The sequence below is a fragment of the Arvicanthis niloticus genome, chromosome 10, assembly GCF_011762505.2.
Source record: "Arvicanthis niloticus isolate mArvNil1 chromosome 10, mArvNil1.pat.X, whole genome shotgun sequence".
Lineage (NCBI taxonomy): Eukaryota > Metazoa > Chordata > Mammalia > Rodentia > Muridae > Arvicanthis > Arvicanthis niloticus.
In genome coordinates, this window is record NC_047667.1 from 52302195 (window position 1) to 52321222 (window position 19028).

Sequence of the window (19028 nt, forward strand, 5' to 3'; positions counted from 1 at the left end):
TTTTGTGCTTATTTACATATTTATTTATAGTCAGGGTCTTTAACTTTTTCTCAGGCTCTTTGGACTCACTCTGTAGCCCAGGCTAGCCTTGAGTTTACGCTGACCTTCCGTTTCACATGGAGAGCTGGGCTGACAGGCAGGAGCAGCACAGCCAGTTCATTTCTATTATTTTAAGACACTAAGCCTGTGGTGACGTGTCTGGAAACCCTAACAAGAGAGGTGAGATGTTTGCCAGGAGTAGATCCAGCCAGCCAGCTACCCATCAGTCTACCTAGCCAGCCAGCTACCCATCAGTCTACCCAGCCAGCCAGCTACCCATCAGTCTACCAGCCAGCCAGCTACCCATCAGTCTATGCACCCCTTGGTTACTGTGTGAAGAATGAACCCTATCAAGGATGGTAGGAAGGCAGACAAGAGACTGCCATAGTGGGAGCACATAGTGGCTGAGCGAGTAAGATGACAGGGCTAAGGGCACTGTCAGGAACAGGCTGAGAGGGACACTGAGTTGTCCTTAGGGAACTTCCAAGGGATTCCTGGGATTCCCCTAAGGCAGACAGGTGAATTTAAGGGGAACTTCTGGGAGCTAGTTGGTACAAACAGGTGGTGGGTAAGGTCCAGCAGATGTGGCTAGACAGAAGGTCAGGGACTGCACTGCCTCCCACTTAGATGCAGCACAGGACGTTGTCTGTGACTGAGTGGATATCACACAGAGCCTCCTCTGAAGACACAACTCTGAGACCCACTGAGCTTGGAAGTGTCCCTGATGCCCTACCCCCACTCTCTACACAGGACCCCAACAGCAGCACCCTCCCCCTCCCCCCCTTCAGTTCACATTGCCAACACCCTGTCACTGGGTTGTTTTCAATCCTGGCTCACTGCACACATACCCAGAAGGTGACCCAGTCAGCTAGAAGCAGGCCAAAGCAGGCCAGGACACACTTTTTTATCCTTGCATTCACAACAGAGACAGGCAGTCAGCAAGGAGTGGGAGGTAGGCGGGGGAGGGGGCTGGTGACTTCGTTTCTGCATACAGAACTGATAGGGGCAGCTCTGGTCCTGATACCATCAAGGCCACCTACCATGGAGACTGCTATCTCATTCTGGATTTCTTTGGTGGTCTCTTCTGCATCATGGTAGGCCCCTGGGCTGCAGCTTGGCTCTAGAGGCACCTCCTCCTTTTGCTTTGTATCCGGCTCTGGGATAGTGGTACCTTTTGCTTTTCCAGAAGTTTGGGGAGCCGTCTCCATGACCGCTCCCTCCTCGGGTATATTTGCATCTGGGCTTTTCTGTCCTAGCCTGTGTTCTTCATCAGCTACCCTCTCCTCAGAGGCTGTCCCTTCAGTGGCCTTCCCAGTGTCTGTATGCTCTCCGGGGGCGGTCTCTTCCTGTGGGCTTCCACACCCATTCTCGGCCTCTGGGCTGCCGGTTTGCGATGGCTCCTGGACCTCTGGATGGCCCTGACTAGCTGTATCTGGATTCTGTCCAGCCTTCTCTCCAGCATTCGCCTCCTCTGGGGTCCCGACAAGCTCCTCTGGCTTCTCTGTGCTGTTGCATGTGTTCCTCTTCCATGGCTTTTCTGCAGACCGTGGGGTTCCCTCCACCCCGTCTCCCATGGCCTCCTGGTTGGGTTGTGGGGACCCGGGGTCCTTGCTCTTGCTAGCAAACACGTCGTCCCCATTTTCTTCCCTGGCACCGTTTTCTTGAGATGGCTCTACAGCCCTGTAATCTCTAAGGTCCCCACAGTCCGACTGAGACCTTCGGAATCGTCTTGAAGGAGGACGTCTTTTTATGGAGCCTCTAGTCCGCACCTGGAAGAAAATATAAAAAAATTTTAAAAGGCCAAGAGGAGGACTATGCATGCTGGGAAAAAAACCACCCCCCCCCCAAAAAAAAAACAAAAACAAAAACCAAACCACCAACAACAACAACCAACACACTACAGGCTTGTTTAGTTTCCTAGGAGGGTGTAAAGTTCTTTGCTGTTCATTATAAATCAGAATCTATGGCAGTGGTTCTCAACTTGAGGGTCACAACCCCCACAGGGATTGCATATCAGATATTTACACTGTGATTCCTAACAGTGGCAAATTTGCAGTTACAAAGTAGCAACAAAATAATGTTATGATTGGGGGTCACCACACCATGAGGAACTGTCTTGAACTGTGTTGAAGGGTCGCCGCCTTAGGAAGGTTGAGAACCTCACTAGACGTTTGTAAAACTACTTGGTGAGCTGCAGGTTTTTGTCTCAGGAAGATGGAAACGCTTTCCTTGTGTTAACAATGTGCGGAGACAGTTCAGTGAGCAAAGTGTTTGCTGAGAAAGAATGAGCATCTGAGTTTGGGTCCTTGGCACCCAGGTGAAAAACAAGGAAGGCAACCTTTGAGAGCGGGCATTCCTGCAGCTGGCATTCTGAGACAGCAGATCCCTGCAGCTGGCAGGCCAGCAGTCTAGCCAATGGCGATCTCCAGGTTCTATGAGCATGGCCCCCAAACACTGTAGGTAATGTCTTTTTACAATAGTCTAAAGTTTGAGCACACAGTATAGTTTCCTCGGCACACACAGTACAGGGGAGCAGTAACTTACCTTATTGTAAGAGGGCAGGTGAGTTCCTTCCGGAGGCTGGTCAAAGCTCACAGGCACCTCTTCTGCATCACCTGAGTGGGATCGGATACCAGGGCTACTGGGTGTAGAAGGGGGACTGTGAAATGGTGACACCATGGCCTTGAGTCCAGGACTTTTAGGTGAAGCTCCAGGCAGGAGAGCTGCTGGGTCAAAGGCTAAGTTGGCCTGTGAAGAAAGGGGAGACAATGAGGGCTTCTGTGTTCGTTCACTGGCTTCACAGCTACTTGAGGAGAGTTAACAGGAAGAGTTGTGTGCCTCTCCCCAACCAATTATCTATCCGCTGTTGCTTATTCTATGGCTGTTCCGGAAGCATGGCCTACCCATACCCACTACCTGGCTCACAGTAGGCTACCTTCTTGGATGCTCAGATCCTGATGAAAGGTATTCATTATAGACACTCCCCAACTAGAGTGGAACAGCCCTGGCCTGGCATAACGGTGTATGCCTTTAATCCCAGCACTCAGAAGGCAGAGGCAGCAGACCTCTATGGGTTCAGTCTGGGAGGTCTAGGCCAGCTGGGGCTACACAGTGAGACCCTATTTGATGATGATGATGACAGAGGAGGAGGAGAAGGAGGAAGAGGAGGAAAAGGAGAAGAAAGATGAGGAAGATGAGGAGGAAGAGGAGGAGGAGGAAGAAGAGAATGAAGAAGACAAGGACAAGAGGAGGAGGAGAAGGAAAAGGAGGAAAAGGAGAATGAAGACAAGGAGGAGAAAGGAGGAGGAGGAAGAGGAGGAGGAAGAGAAAGAAGAGGAGGAGGAAGAGGAGGAGGAAGAGAAAGAAGAGGAGGAGGAAGAGGAGGAAGAGGAGAAGGAAGAGAAAGAAGAGGAGGAGGAAGAGGAGGAGGAAGAGAAAGAAGAGGAGGAGGAAGAGGAGGAAGAGAAGGAGAAGTAGAACAGCCCCAATGAGTGGTCACAGTGGTCCAATAAATAATTGTTGGCAGTACCTTCAACTCCCAGGTTCCTTTTTTGTTTGTTTATTTGTTAGTTTCTTGGGACAGGGTTTCTGTATGTAGCCCTGGCTATCCTGGAACTTGATCTGTCGACCAGGCTGGCCTCCAACTCACAGAGATCTGCCTGTCTCTTCCTCCGAGTGCTGGGATCAAAAGCATGTGCCCCCACCTCCCGGTAGCTCTCAGGCTCTTGCAGTAGTTGGCACCCATGTCATCTTCCCATTAGCCAGTAGCATTTGCCGCTTGTCAGCATCTGCTGTGTGCAGCTATTGCCTCTGCAGTGACTGTACATGGCCAGTGTTGGTTTCCTGGCACACATTAGGAGGTGGCTTAAATCGCCTGAAGCTTATGGCAGGTCTGCTGGTCCCTCAAGACTCCAGGTAGAGTTCTGTCTTTGGAGACAGCACAGTGGTAGACACGGCAGTCTTCAGGGTGTTTGCCCTCTACAATACAGTCAGCACAATACAGGTGAAATGAGATGAACATGGATATAAAGAGAGACCAAAAAGACCAAAGGGAGAGTTACTCGAAGGTAACTAAAGCCTAAGAAACCTACAGATTTGCAGGGTGGGGGAACAGACAGGAGCCCCCAAATCAACCTTACAGATACCAGAGCATGAAGAAGGTTAAGGAGGGATTATGTATGAACAGCCCAGACAGGGTCTCACGGAGCCCAGGTTGGCCTTCAACTCACTATGTAGCCAGGAATGACCCTGAACTTCTGAGCCTCCTTTGTCTATCTTTAGAGTGCTGGGACTGCAGGCTTGTTCTACTATGCTCAGTTTTTTTGAAGTGCTAGGAATTGAACTTGGAATCGAATTGGGTTTTCTGCACTCTAAGCAGGCACTCTGGCCACTGGCGCTACATCACCAGTCCACAGAGTTTTAGCGCCATCTAGGGGCACACCTCTTGCTCCTGTGCTCTGTAATTCCAAACCCCACACAGTTGAATCTTCCTGATCTAGGATGTAGGACCTCCCAGAGAAGGGACCAGGCAAGAGAGGCAGATGGAGCAACAGAAAGTCCCACACACCCAACTCCAAATACAGGATCTTTCTCTTTATATCTGTCTATGATCTTTAGCAAATCGAAATACCCTTTCTGAATCTCAGGTCTTCTATTTTGTCCCAACTTTTAGCCTGACCTCCACAGTCTTTTACAGATGGTTTCTGGTTACTCTGATGCATCGCTTGGTTAGTTAATACCTGACACTTACAATGTCTCCCCCAGTACTCCCCTCAGGCCAGACGGATGATCTTGAGAATCCCTGAAGGTTGTTAGCACTCCCAGACCACAAGGCATGATACACATATGTTTAGGAAGGTAGTCATTATTTAACGTGGTCTTAAGGACAAATGTACAAAACAAACAAGACTGGATCGTGGGAAGAATTAAATATAGAAAACGCACAAGCCGAGAAGCAGTACGGTTAAGCCCAGGCTATGTTTTGTTTTGTTTTTTGTTTGTTTGTTTTTAACTAACATATGATGACAGGAGGGAAGGGGCGGGACCACACACATCACAGGAGTGTGTATGAGGCAAGATACATTCTGCACTTACCTGAAGCTTCTCAATCAGAGGCGAGCTCTTCACCTTGATTTTAGGTGGGTGACTGGCGTTGGATGGTGACTTCTACAGGACAAACAGACCAAACAACCAAGTGAGCCAGAGGGAGGAGAGTGGGTGGGTTATTAAAGCCATCACCGCTTTGGTGCCATACTACTTACCTCAGGCCTGGATGAGACAGGCTTCCTGTTCGTTCCCACCCCCTCACCTCGCAAGTAAGACCACTCAAGTTTGAACAGAAGTCAGGGCAGGCATTCACATCACAGGAAACCTCCCATCTCAGGAAGAATGACTTCATTGTCATTAGGAGGAAACACTATGTCTGTGGGGATCAAGGCCTTCACCTCACAGCCTTCTGCAAGGCAAGTCAACAACTGGAGGGAATTTCACAGACCAAAGGCAAAAAACGGTCATTTACTCTCTCGTCACAAACAAAACAATAAATCAGAGGCGGGGAATGAAGTCAGACAGAGGTATTATTAAAACTCCGCCATTGGATTAATATTTTGGAAAATTCCACCAACAGTATGGTTCATATGCCAGAATTTCCCCAAACACAGAATACTCATTCAAACAGGCAGTCCCACCATGTAATGTGCCAGTTACATGAAGATGGCAGTGACTTAGTCTTTTCTCATAACAGTAAGAGTCATATCTCTACTATGTATACTCTGCTGGTTACTTCTGTGATCGGTGTACACCAGGAATCATTCCTGCTTCCATAATTACATATTTATAAAGAGACTGGCTCCTTGTTTTATTCTAAATTCCCTCTACTATGCAAGAATGACAACAGCTGCATGGTGATTACATGATGGTAAAGAAACAGAAGATGCCTTCCACATTGAGCCAAGCATGGGAATAATTTCTCCAATAGTTAGGGTCTCTCCACCCCAGCCCTGTTTCCATAGATGAATGAGAAAGAGAATAGAGAAAGGAATAGTGCTGATCTCTGGGTAATGTTCTGAGACACCTGGTTATATTATGGTTGGAGAAGAAGAGAGACCAGCTCGACTGATCCTCCATGGCCTTCTCTGCTGCCAGTGTCAAGGGAGAGCCTGCTGCAGTGGGGCAGTCGATGACTGGAACTCAGAGACCAGCCTCCTTCTGATTCCAACTTTGGTGGCCAGATGGATGCCTGTCCTACCAAGATGTGGTGGCTAAGGCAAAGGATGCTGAGGGCTTCCCTTCAAGCTCTAGGTTGCCTCTGCCACTGTGAGTCTCCATCGGCAGTCACCTTACTGAGGCAGTCAGTCATTCAGCCTTTTGTTCCCAGTGAGTGTCAAGATCTTCCAGTCCCAACTGGGAGATTCTTAGTTTCTGGGCTTCACTAAGGAATTAGGCTTGGGAAGTTGGAGTTTCATAAACTATAGTAAAAATTTTGCTACCAAAGATTATTTTAGGTAATATTATAAACTCTATTTTAGGTAATATTATAAACTAGCAGATGTCGGACTGCGGGGCCCCTTACTGCTTTGACTACAAAGCAGAATGAATTCTGTACTACTGCTAATGCAGTTCACAGCATGGGCAACAGATGGCAGCATTTAGTTTATAATTTCATCACAGGCGCCAGGCCAGTGATGGGACTAAGACAGTGGAGATAAAACAGCTTGGCATTCATACATTTTACGTTTATGTGTATTGCTATAACATCCCAATAATGTATTATGATGTCTATAAGTTGTTACCTGATACTTTCAGATGGAGTAATATTCATGTCCTTCCAACACCCTGTCATCTGGTTCTCCCAGGAAAGGTAACTTATCACTTTGCCTGTAGTCAGTAGGAGAAATTCTGGGGGCTGACCCCACATCCAGAAGGTATAGGAGTGCCAGCCATCTTACCCATCCTTGTGTGTAAGCAACGTGCCTGAGGGGTGTCGGTGTTCCTGCAAGCTGTTCGCACTACAGAGGCGTGAAACAGCTCCATTTCGCCCTGCCAGGTGAACTGCACCCTCTTTCTCTGACAGAGGTCTCATTGTGACATCCTGGCCTGGAGCCTGTTATACAGACCAGTATGATCTTGAATTAGCAATTCTTTTGTGATACTCTGTGAAGTGTTGGGACCACTACTATGTTCCGTGGTAACCTACTCTGTAAATTTCAAGGCAAAACGGAAGTCACTGACCCTGGGGCAATGTTGTTATGAAGATGTAGTATCTCACTCTAGACGATTTTCAATCTAAAGCCATTCTACCCCTTGGCCAATACTCGCTTTTAACTTTTCAAGGAAAGCTCTGACTTTATATTCTCATAAAGTCCTTAAAATGAAGCTGTATAATCCGGTCACTACAAACCCGGCTACTTCATCTGCTTTTATTCCCATGAGCAAAGCTTCTGCATCCAGTCCCTGCTCTCTCTCTCTGCTAATGTTCTTGTCCTCTTTTTTACAAATAAGGAATTGGTGTGGAGCAATGAGTCCTCTTGGGGCAAGCCTAGGTTATCAGGGGACAGCTCCGACGGCCACAGCCACAACCCATTGCACCACAGCAGAGGTGCCAAGCTCAGCAGGGAAGAGCGTACAAGGAGAAGGTGACCCTCTGTAAAGAGAAGTTGGTTGTAGTCTTGGCTGGGAATCCCATGAAGCCACTGCATCATGGTGCCAGCACTTGAGGGGATCCAGCAAAAACACAGAGTTTCTTAAACTCAGCCCTTGAGATTCCTCACTTCACAAGACTACCCTTGTTCAGTGGAGAGGAGTTATTCCCAGAGCAGGTGGACCCAGGACTCTGTACCTACTTGATGGAGGGTAGCTATGAGTTCTTGACCCTTTAAATGTTTTAGAATTTATTTTTAACTGAAAAAATTTATGCAGACAGGTGCCTTGCCTGTATGTAATTCTGTGCACCATGGGCATCTTGGTGCCCATAGAGGTTAAAGGAAGACATCAGATCTCCAGGCACTGGAGTAACAGGTGGTTGTGAACCATCAGGTGGGTATTGGGAATTGAACCCAGGTCCCCTGAAACAACAGCCAGTGCTCTTAACCACTGAGACATATTCTAAACTCCAAGTTCATTGCTCCTTAATTACACTTATCTATTATTAATTTGTTTGTTTAGTGCGTGTGTATATCACACATGTGTCACTTGCATGTGTGTAGAGATCAGAGAACAACTTGAGAGTGGGTCCTTTCCTTTTACCATGTGGTTACTGAGAACAGAATTCAAGTCATTACCTTTACCCGCTGAGCCATCTTCCTGGCCCAGGTTCTCTGGTTTTTGATGCACTTCTGCTTGTGAGTCTTGGGCTGACAAAAGGTTTGAAAAACACTCATCTACATCAACCGTTTCACTTTGTAGAGGACAAAATGTCCTAAGTTCACAGGGGTATTCAGTGTCTTTTATCAGGACGCTGGTCCCCGGAAAGAAGGGAAGGGAAAAAGAGAGGGTTGAGGTGGGACTTGGGAGCTGAGCTGTTTGGCTTGCTTGCTCTATTTTGGGCTTGGCCTCTCCGGCCTGAAGACAACATGCAAATTGGTTTCTGGCAGGACCATGACTGTGACCACAGGGAAGGTTCACGGGCTGCTGGGTTGGGGCCTGCAGCAGCCACTCTAACAGCTACAATTAGATAAATAAGGCTGGGCAGTGTGAAGGCTGGGACTCTATTATTGGCTATGATCTATAACACCAGAGCCTTCATTATGTTGGCAGCACTGACTATTTATATCCAAGAGCCAGGAGGCCTCCTGTGTGCTCTGGTTTTCTTCCAGTGATCCAGAACAATGGCCAGCCTTTTCAAAGGATATGGAGAGGCCGTGAGGCCGTGAACTTCTCTTGTTCTGTAGCTCTGCCTCTGAGGGCATAGCTTCTCTCCTTGAGGACCCTTCTACACCTCATCTTATACCCTTAGACTTGGGGACTGGAAAATGGCTCTGGTCCTTGACCCATCTTTAAGGCGGCTTAAGGGAAAGCTAGTCTCCACAGTAAAAGACGCAGGAAGTACCCGAGGTGAAGCGACCTTTGTGGAACGTCAAGGCCTAAAACTGTGATGCTTGTAGCTCTTTCCTGCAAGAAGGATGAAACCCCACAGGCGGCAGCTGAGCACCAGGCACGAGCACCAGGCACTTACCTCCTCACCGTTCTGGCCCAGCTCTACCTTGGGGGGGAACAGGGGGAGGGAGCAGGGTGGTTTCCTTCTTGTTGGCTTACTGGCTGGTGTCTAGAGGGAGAGTGACAGACGACACAGAGAGAAAAAGAGAGGCAGTGAATCAGGCAATAGGGAGGAGGAGGAAGGCTGGGAAGCCGATGTTAGGCGTGGTTAGGGATGTCTAGAGGAGGAAAGAATGGAGGGGCCTGACTGTCTAAGGGGCTGCCCTCCATGGTCCCCTCTCCTGTCTGTTCAGCAATACCATCCTCTTGTACTTGAGCCCAAGTCTGAGCCAAGCTTGCAAAATGACATCCAATTTTTGCCTTTTGGCTGAGAAGCAGAACTAGACCCTTAGATCAATGCCATCTCCTTTGTCCTTTAGAGCAGTCCTCTCCAGAAATCACGGGTCATTTTTAAAACACAAGTGCAAAATCACGTACCTAAAAGAACAAGTCCTCATGGAACTGAAGTGGATCTTGAAATAACTAACTAACTAACTAATTAACTAATTCTCTCTCTCTCTCTCTCTTTCTCTCTCTCTCTCTTTCCTCTCTTTTTTTGGTTTTGTTTGGTTTTTGTTGTTTTGTTTGTTTATTTTTTGTTATCTTTGTTTTGAGACAGGGTTCTCTGTAGCCCTGGTTATCCTGGAACTCACTCTGTAGATCAGGCCTCCAATCAGAGATCCTCCTGCCTCTGCCTCCTAAGTGCTGGGATTAAAGCTGTGCACCATCCATACCTGGCTGACCTTGAATTCTTGGTTCTCCTTCCTCTAATGCTAGTGTGCGCCTGTCCCCTTAGCTCACTTCTAATGGAAGTCACCGCCCACTGCATGCCACAATCCAGTACAACTGTCCAAAAGCATAAGACTTAAAACAACAACAACAATATTTTCTTCAGCAGGATTCTTCTAGAATCTCCTAGTCCTGGGTCCCTTTTTTCCACATTCCTGGGTTTTTTGTTTTTTAATGGAATGTGTTTCCTTCCAAATTCTCAGTTCCAGATCTGATGTGAGTCTTGCCTCTCTCCTGCTTCCTGGGTTAGAAGCAGGAGCTGGGTATGTGGGGATTTCTTTACTGTGAACCAGTCCAGGCTGGGGAGAGGGGAACACTGCCCATCTGTATCAGTGGAAGATCAAGATGACAGGGAATCCACACTGGCTGTCACCCCTCCTCACCACAGTGGGAGCCTCACTCCAGGAGGCAAAGACTCTGCCTAAGCAAATTCTCAACATTCAGAGGGACCCTTTCTGGCTTCTCTTCCTAATTTGGTAATTGCCAAGGCTCCTTCAACCCTCTTTCTCCTCAGGGACTGAGAGGCTTCTCCTTCCTTCAGTCCCCTCCCCGAAGAGGATGCACCAAGCACCCAGACTCACCTCCCTGGCCACAGCTGCTTGCTCCCGAAACCGCCCAGCCAGCTGGGCCACTGAAGGCTGCGCTGAGCTGTCAACATTGGAGTTGGGCTCTGAGGGTCTTTCCTGGCAAACAAAGGAGACATAAATGGTAATCAGGCAATTCACATGGGGTGCTGTTTTGTGGTCCTATCAGGAATTCTATGATGAGATATTTTTAACAGTATTTTGCAACTAGCTCCCATATTCAAGATTAAAAACAACAACAACAACAACAACAACTACACACACACACACACACACAAATTATTCAGTCACCCACGTTTAGTGAGTAGCTACAATGTATTGGGGTTCTGGGTGTACCCATGGAGACAAATAAAACATGGGCTTGTCCTAGACAGGAACAGAGGGATGGTTGGAGGCAGCCAGGACAAGGTCTCTCACCCTGCAAAGACCCCCCTAGACATGGGAAGTATTGACAATAGCTTGCAAATTCCCTTCCTGCTTAATGACTGAAAAATGGGGGTGCAGTGAGGATGCAAACTGCTGTTGGAATCAGGGTCTTTGTAGGAAATGGAGAGAGCATTTGCTCTTTCTAGAACTTTCCCATCCAAATGTATGTGATTTTGTTTTCCCTACTTAACTGACTGCCTTGGGCAATAGTGACCATTTATTACATTAGTGAATGACTGAGAGGCCCCAGCGCACAGGATGAAGAGTGGGCTGCTGGGACTCACCAGAGACGACTCCACCTCTCATTGCTTCAGCAGCCTGGGCCTTGGCAGGGTGATGCCAGTGTCTCTCATCTGGTTGATCTGAGTTTGGTGACTGACTATATTATAATAGCAGGGCAGGCACAAGGAGCAGGGTTGCTGTCTTGACGATTGGCTGTGGTCCAGCCTCCAGTTCTGGTCAATAAACTTATTGATGCTTCTGGCCAAGATGCTTGAAGGATGTAGTCTATCCCATGTGCCACTTGTCACAGTGACACAGAGGGTATCAGGGTCTCTCTCTGTCTCTCTGTCTCTGTCTCTGTCTGTGTGTGTGTGTGTGTCCCTCTCTCTGATGCAGAGTCTTGTTCTATAAACTAAGCTGACCTTGAACTTACGACCCTCCTACCTTTTCTTCCTCAAGTGTTAGGATTTTAGGTGTGTACCACCATATCCAGATTCTTCTGGTTTTATTATTATTACATTTAAAATGTGTATGTGTGAGTGTGTGAATGTGTGAGTGTGTCTGTGAGTGTGTATTTGTGTGTGTTTGTGTGGGCCAACTTGTAGACCTGGACCCATAAGCAGTCATAATAACTACCCTGTTCCTTCTCCATTCCCACACTCCACCTCCACCCCCCACTCCCTAACCCCCGCTGCCATTTGGTCTGAGTTTGGTCAGTCATCAAACTCAGAATGGCTTAATGAGAGACACATCAGCATTGCTTACTGCTGAAGCAATGAGAGAGGTGGAGCAAGTCTCTAGTTGAGTCTCAGTGGCCCCTTCTCATCCTGTTTGCTACTTGCAGAAGTCAGGTCTTCCACCAGTGGATTCCAGGAATTGAACTCTGGTCATCAGACTTGGTAGCAATCACCTTTACCTGCTGAGCTATCTTGCAGGCCCCTCTTCCTGGTCTTATGTATTCAGTTCTGGAGCTATCTGGTTTCTGCTTTTTTGTCACTGTGAGTGTGATTTTTTTTTTTTTATTAAAAAAACGTAGACAGAGAACTTCATCACATTCCCTCTGTCCTGGGAGGGGCTGCTGTTCTTGAGCAGCAGTTTAAGAAGTCCCTGTCTGCCTCTGCTTGGGTTTCATGGCCTCTGAGGTGGATCCTGCCCTGCTCCAACAATAAGTGTGCATCTCTGTACCACATGTCCCCTGTGCACAGACAGTAAGTGTGCATCTCTGTACCACATGTCCCCTGTGCACAGACAGTAAGTGTGCATCTCTGTACCACATGTCCCCTGTGCACAGACAGTAAGTGTGCATCTCTGTACCACATGTCCCCTGTGCACAGACAGTAAGTGTGCATCTCTGTACCACATGTCCCCTGTGCACAGACAGTAAGTGTGCATCTCTGTACCACATGTCCTCTGTGCACAGACAGTAAGTGTGCATCTCTGTACCACATGTCCCCTGTGCACAGACAGTAAGTGTGCATCTCTGTACCACATGTCCCCTGTGCACAGACAGTAAGTGTGCATCTCTGTACCACATGTCCCCTGTGCACAGACAGTAAGTGTGCACCTCTGTACCACATGTCCCCTGTGCACAGACAGTAAGCGTGCACCTCTGTACCACATGTCCCCTGTGCACAGACAGTAAGTGTTCACCTCTGTACCACATGTCCCCTGTGCACAGACAGTAAGCGTGCACCTCTGTACCACATGTCCCCTGTGCACAGACATACCCATGGCCCTCCTTCTGGCACTAAAAGTGTCTCTGAGTTTCTTGATTTAGACCCTGCCATCTCCTGGCAACCAAGTGGAGAGAGCACAGCTGGTTGGAAAGGAAATTTGTGCAGAGGCAGGAAAGACTGGACAGAGCCTCACACTGGATGTGAGAGTCTGCTCTGGGGCCACCTTGTTCCTGTCAACTGTGTCACTCGGGTTCATGCCCACTCCAGTATAAACACCAGAGTTGATTTCAAGGAGGATTCCAAATGATTTGCCTCTATTCAAGATGCCAGATTTCTCCCACTCCGCAGGGAAGGCCCTGGAAGCCTGATGCTCCACCCCAAGAGGCCGCTGGATGGGCTCAGGATTGACCCCTGTCTGATTGCTCCACTGGCTGCCATGTCTCACTGTGCTGGAGCATCAGAAAGGCTCGAGGGACAAAGTATGGTGAATTGAGCTAACCTTGGCAAAGATGCAGCGTGATCATTCTGTTCATCTGTCTAGCTTCCTGCCACATACCAGCATGGCCTCTGTCCACCACTATTTATTGCTCCAGCCCTGCTGACTGTGCACTCTACCCTAGCTTCCCGGGCGCCGATGGCTGGCGGCACAGGGAGAGACATTCCAGTTAAAAATAGAGCTATAGAGGGATCAAAAACACCGGAACTTCCCTGTCTTCAGACTGTGCTTGGCAAAGGGGCTCAGCAGCAGGGAACATAAGGCTTCTGGAAGCACTTAGGGCTTACAAGTCAGGCGAGAAAAAAAGATTCTAATACAGAGTTTGCTTTCTTAAGGCTCCCTAGGCAATGAGTCTTCTTTAGCTGGCAAGGCTTCTCCCCACCCCCCACCTGTGTCCAAAATACCTCTTCTCCTAAATTTCAGAATATTGAAAGATGATTCCTTGTGCTTACTGCACAAGGAATACACACTGCAGCCCGGAGACGCACATCAGTTAGCCAGTGACACACAGAAGAAACAAAATAGAATTAACCATGGAATATTGGACCCTGACACTCAGCAAAGGTTAACTAACATATCCCGTGAAGGTGCTTTAAGAACTGTCAAGGGCTGTTAGGTGCTAGGGGACAAGCATGGTCCTCAGGCTGGTGGCCCAGTCCATGTGAGACTCCGCCTCCATCCACAAAGCATCTTCAGTGGGTGCAACAGCTTACAAGCCCATCCCAGGAGGAAGTGGCCACACTCTCATTATCTCCTGTTCTGTATCCCCTGCACAGGGAGATTTTTTTTATGTAAACCAAGATCTCAAATACACTGTGAAGCTGAGGAAAAACCTTAAACATTTGCTTCCTCTCCCCCAAGTGCTGAGATTTACTCACACAACCCACCAAGATGCCCAGTTTTATCTGGTACTGGGGATTGAACCCAGAGTGTTGTGCATGCTAGGCAAGCACCCTAGCACCTGAGCAACACATTTGCAGCCCCTATATTCTTGGTTTGAAGAAAGACTTCAGCATCTCTGTCTCCTTTTAGACATTCCCAAGACCCTCAGCATCCTTGGGTAAATATCTTTTTTCATTTTTCCTTCTGGTTCATAAAGTACTTAGCACTGGGCCTGAAATGTAGAATGAGCTCATCAGAGCCTCGGTCCTCTGTTCCTTTCTCATCCAGCCCTGTCTCATCCAACCCTGTCTGCCAGTGTAGGACCTGGGCCCCTGGTCCTACAGTCACCGACACCCTAACTCATCCCGTGGACCACCTGGTAGCAACCCCAAACTCCACATCTTTCTGGGCCTGGATCTTGCTTGCTATAGCCTTCCCGCCACCATGTAAGCCTGGCTCTGCCAACTACCTTTGAGACCACACTTGTAAGAAAGTCTGACATACTGGGCAGTTGTTTTGTACAACTTTAATCCCAGCACTCAGGAAGTAGAGGCAGGCGGATCTCTGAGTTCAAGGCCAGCCTGACCAACAGAGTGAGTTCTAGGAGAGTCAGGGCTACACAGGGAAACCCTGCCTCAAAAAACTGAAAAACAAAACCAAACCAAAACAAACCAAAAAAGGTGTGATTCAGCAGAGCCTGAGAAAAATCACCTGTGGGTTTTTTTTTTTTTTTTTTTTTTAAATTTTCCGAGACTGGGGGATTTTCTGAGACCTGAGGATCCTATGTCTAGACTGTGTGGAACTTCCTGGACACTGTTGCCATGCTGAGTAATAATTTGGAGGCTGCTGACCATAGTAGAACCTTTGTGTATGGGCCAGAGGAAGGGCCTGCTACCTCCCTGGCTCTTTCTTGCTTCTCTAACCTCTCAGTTGTTCCAAATTCCAAGTGCTTAGCAGTCTTTGGGCCACAGTTTAGGGCAACAAGGCATGATGGGAAGCCTGATAGTGCATGGCAATGAGAGGGGGCTGCCTGAGGGTGAAGGAACTTTTGCTCTCAGCCAATAAAAAGGTTCCTTGCTCTTTAGAACACTGATCCCAGAGCTTCATAGGCAATAAAAGATGCTTGCTTCTTTGGTCCCCCAGAAAGGAGAAGGATCTTAAGGCGGTGCTGTCTCCCATGAAGAGTAGCCAAACCATTACAAAGCTGCTTCACCATCACTTGGGAAGGATCAGTAGAGAGTCTTGGGGCACTCATTCTCTTCGTTCCTAACTCTTCAGTTTATCCCACTGTTTCCTTTATTGCTATCCTAGGATGATGGAGAGGCTCCTGGACCAGACTAGGCAGGTCCATTTATCCTGCCTGTCTCTGTGAGAGGCTCTGTCCTCAGAGCTGTGGGTGGCACACTGTGTGATTCTTCCCTATTCTAGAAGAGAAAATTGGACTGAAGCTGCAGAGTAACTTTCCGTTAAGTGAGTGAGCGTGGGTGTGAGGGCCACCTGGGTTCTGGTGTTCCAGCTTTTCCCACCCCAGTCTCCACTAGCCCTACCCCTTCACCGGAGGGTGTGTCTCAGGCTCTGAGTGTAACAGTGAATAAAGTAGAATGGTTGCCCCCTTCCAGAATATTCCTGTGAGAGAAAGCAACAACAAAGATACAGGTAGATCAACAACAAAGTGATTTGTTAAGGGATGTGACAGAGGCAAAGCCTGTCACCTTTCTATGAGGGTTCAGAAAAATATCTCCAAGGAGGGAGTATCAGGGATAGTTTGAGCACCAGAGTCAGGTGGGGAGGTAAGGCATAGGTCAGAGTTAGTCTGGGGCCAGCCCCACACGGATACACTGTAACAAGCTGTTGCCGGTTCATTCTGAGTGAGTGGTTACTCATAAAGAAGCTACATGTGGAAGACGGATGAGGATGGGAAAGAGACCGAAGGCAGGTGCTGGCCCAGCATGGTCCAGGGAGGCAGAGTGGACCAGACATGCAGCCAGGAGATGGGGAGAAAGGAGAGTGACTGATGGAGGATGTGCAGATGTGAGGGACAAGACGGAATAAACAAACGCCTGGACTGTTGTTACAGGCAATGGGACACCTGGCGTATTTTCTTCTGGGTTAAGGAAGGCTGGTTGTGGAAGAAAGAGTGGGAGGGGCAGATGGGGAGAGAACAGTACTTTCTTGGTTATGAAAACTTGCAATGTCTCATAGTTGGCCTAGTTGAGACAGGAGAGAGAAAGAGAGAGAGAGAGAGGGAGAGGGAGAGGGAGAGGGAGAGGGAGAGAGAGAGAGAGAGAGAGAGAGAGAGAGAGAGAGAGAGAGACCTGGGTTTAGAGATAAAAGGAGGAAGCTAAGACAGGAGTGCCCAGGTAGAGATGGCAGTTGAAGCCACAAGACTGGATCAAACCAGAGGAAACTCAGAACAGGGAGGGCAGAGATGAAAGGTTGGGTACTGCTGGTCTCCTCCCATGAGCTAGCCTTTATCCACGAAGGTGGATCGCCACTGTTACTCCAGGGGAGACATCAGTGTGGATTGCCAACGGGCTAGGACAATGCCAGGTTTCCTGACTAAAGTGAATGGAGGGCAAGAGCCCCCAAAAGTCCCACATGGACAGTGTGGTTTTTCCTTATCCCTGCCGGCGATGATGCATCCATTCTCTCTTGAGCATTACCAGAGACTGACTAGCGCAATGTGGGAACCAATGGTGCCCTTAAGCTGTGAATACCTGCTCTAGGGGAACACTAGGTAGAGGCAAACACCACTTAATAGAAGGAAAGAAACAGGCACAGGGTGACAAATATCTATTTCACATAAGACCAAGAAAATTCCAAATACCTCCAACCTACTACCCACCTGTAGGATTTGAGGACCTGAAAATGGAAGCTGGCTTCTGCAACTCCCTCCAAGGGAAAACCCACATAAAATACCCCACACACGGTGGGAGCCACAGGAACAGGTGACGGGTGGGACTCTGGGCTTTCTATTTTATCTGGGACTTGGTATTGCAGCCCCCTGATGCCAGTGGGGTGACTATGGGACACAGTCCTGGGTGCCTAAGGGCAGGGGCCCCGGGGAAGCTTCCACGTGGAGGCCATTAGGTGTAATGGTAGGATCGTAAGTAAGCAGGGCTAGAGCTTGGGTGGATGTCCACGTGACACTGGTGGGCAACAGAGTGAATAGGGAGGCCACGGCCGTGCTTGGGTTTAGCAATGTAATCTGGGAGTTACGTTTTATGAAAAAAAAAAATCAAAACCAACTGTGAGCTGAGGCACAAGGGTAGGGAAAGAAAGTGTTTAGGCTTACAAAGGTACAGGAACAAGAGATGATGGCAATGCCTTTAGAGTCAGATGCTGGCTTCTAGATTCTCCTCATGTGTGGAGGGTTAGCCAACCATTGGGCTACTTTATCACCAAGGTGGGTGCACGGCAGACAGTTTTTCCATTCCTGATCTCATTTCACATCCCCAGGAAAACTTCACAGGAACCACAGACACCACCTCCAACCCCCTGCTATGTATAGATCTCAAATCAAAGCCCTGGGATCAAAACTCCAGGTTCATGTCCACTAGCTGTGAACGGGGGAGTCAGCTGTGACACAGCCCCACTAATTCATTGTGCTCTGCATCTTGCTTGAGACAGGATCTCACTCTGGCACAGGCGAGTACCAAACTCACAGCTATCCCTCTACCTCAGCCTCCCAAGTGCTGGGACTATAGGCTTGAGCCAACACGCCAGTTCTAATTGCCCATTAATTTAAAAAATCCATTTATTTACTAATTGTGTGTGTGTGGTGTGTGTGTGCACTCACACACAAATGTCATAGTGTGCACACTGGAGATCAGAGTCATTTCTTCCCCCGTGCCCCCTACATACTCTCTGAGTGGGTCTCAGAGATTAAACTCAGGTTGTCCGACTTGGAAGCCTTTGCCCACCGAGTCATCTTGCCAGCACCAATTGGCCACTTTAAATACCTGAATTATATAGTGTGTCGATTGTATCTCAATCAAATTATTACTTTAAAAAAATGGCAAATCCTTAACTCCCAGCCTAAAGGGACTATTGAATTGAGATAGAGAAGCTAACGGGGAGGAAAACTGACTCTGTGTCCATCGTGCTGACTTTTCTCCCCTGTGTTCTGCATCCCCCATGGATAGGCTCTTCCTGTTCCCAGCATGCCTTGTGGCTGCAGATGTATCTGAGGAGTTTCTTTCAGTCAGCTTCTGGGGGCAAGGAGCTGATGAGATGATTATAAATTAGGTACCAAACCCTAAAGTTCTTCGAGGACAGAGAGAATTTGCTCCAAGAAACAGCAGAGGATTAAAGGTGCCCCACCATGCCTCATGGCTCTCTGGGCTCTTAATCTTTGAGCCATCTCTCCAGCCACAATGCTGGACATTTCGATCCATCTTGGGGACGCTGGGTAACTAGAGGGGATGTGCTATGACCCTTTGAAGGCAGTCCCGCTAAAAAGACAAATGCTGTCACTGTCTGCGTCCTCTCTTCATCCACTGCCGTGATTTTGACCGTTTCTGTTATTTTAAACATGTCCCTTCCTCTTGATGCAGAAGCTCTCAGAGCCTGCTGTCAAGTAAGTTGGGGGAGGATAGTCTTGGGCTTCCTTTTTCTAGGTAACCCTGACCAAGTCACGTGAGCTACTAGAGCCTCAGCCTCTGGATCTGAGACATCAGAATTACCCCTGCTTTGCCTTCTGTCCTACATGGCCACCAGGTT

General features: G+C 48.3%; 1 protein-coding gene across 2 annotated transcripts in view; it reads right to left on the reverse strand.

Moving 5' to 3' along the window:
- The window catches only part of Rcsd1 (RCSD domain containing 1), a 59741-nt gene that overhangs the window by 5999 nt on the left and 34714 nt on the right, over positions 1-19028 (reverse strand). The window contains exons 2-6 of one of the 2 annotated variants that reach the window (XM_076941531.1): positions 10602-10703; positions 9212-9301; positions 5134-5205; positions 2584-2787; positions 1080-1808 (exon numbers count right to left, since the gene is read on the reverse strand). In XM_076941531.1, the coding sequence (XP_076797646.1) occupies positions 1080-1808; positions 2584-2787; positions 5134-5205; positions 9212-9301; positions 10602-10703 (1197 nt within the window). The remainder of the gene's footprint in view (positions 1-1079; positions 1809-2583; positions 2788-5133; positions 5206-9211; positions 9302-10601; positions 10704-19028) is intronic. The other variant, XM_076941532.1, reaches the window with a different exon arrangement.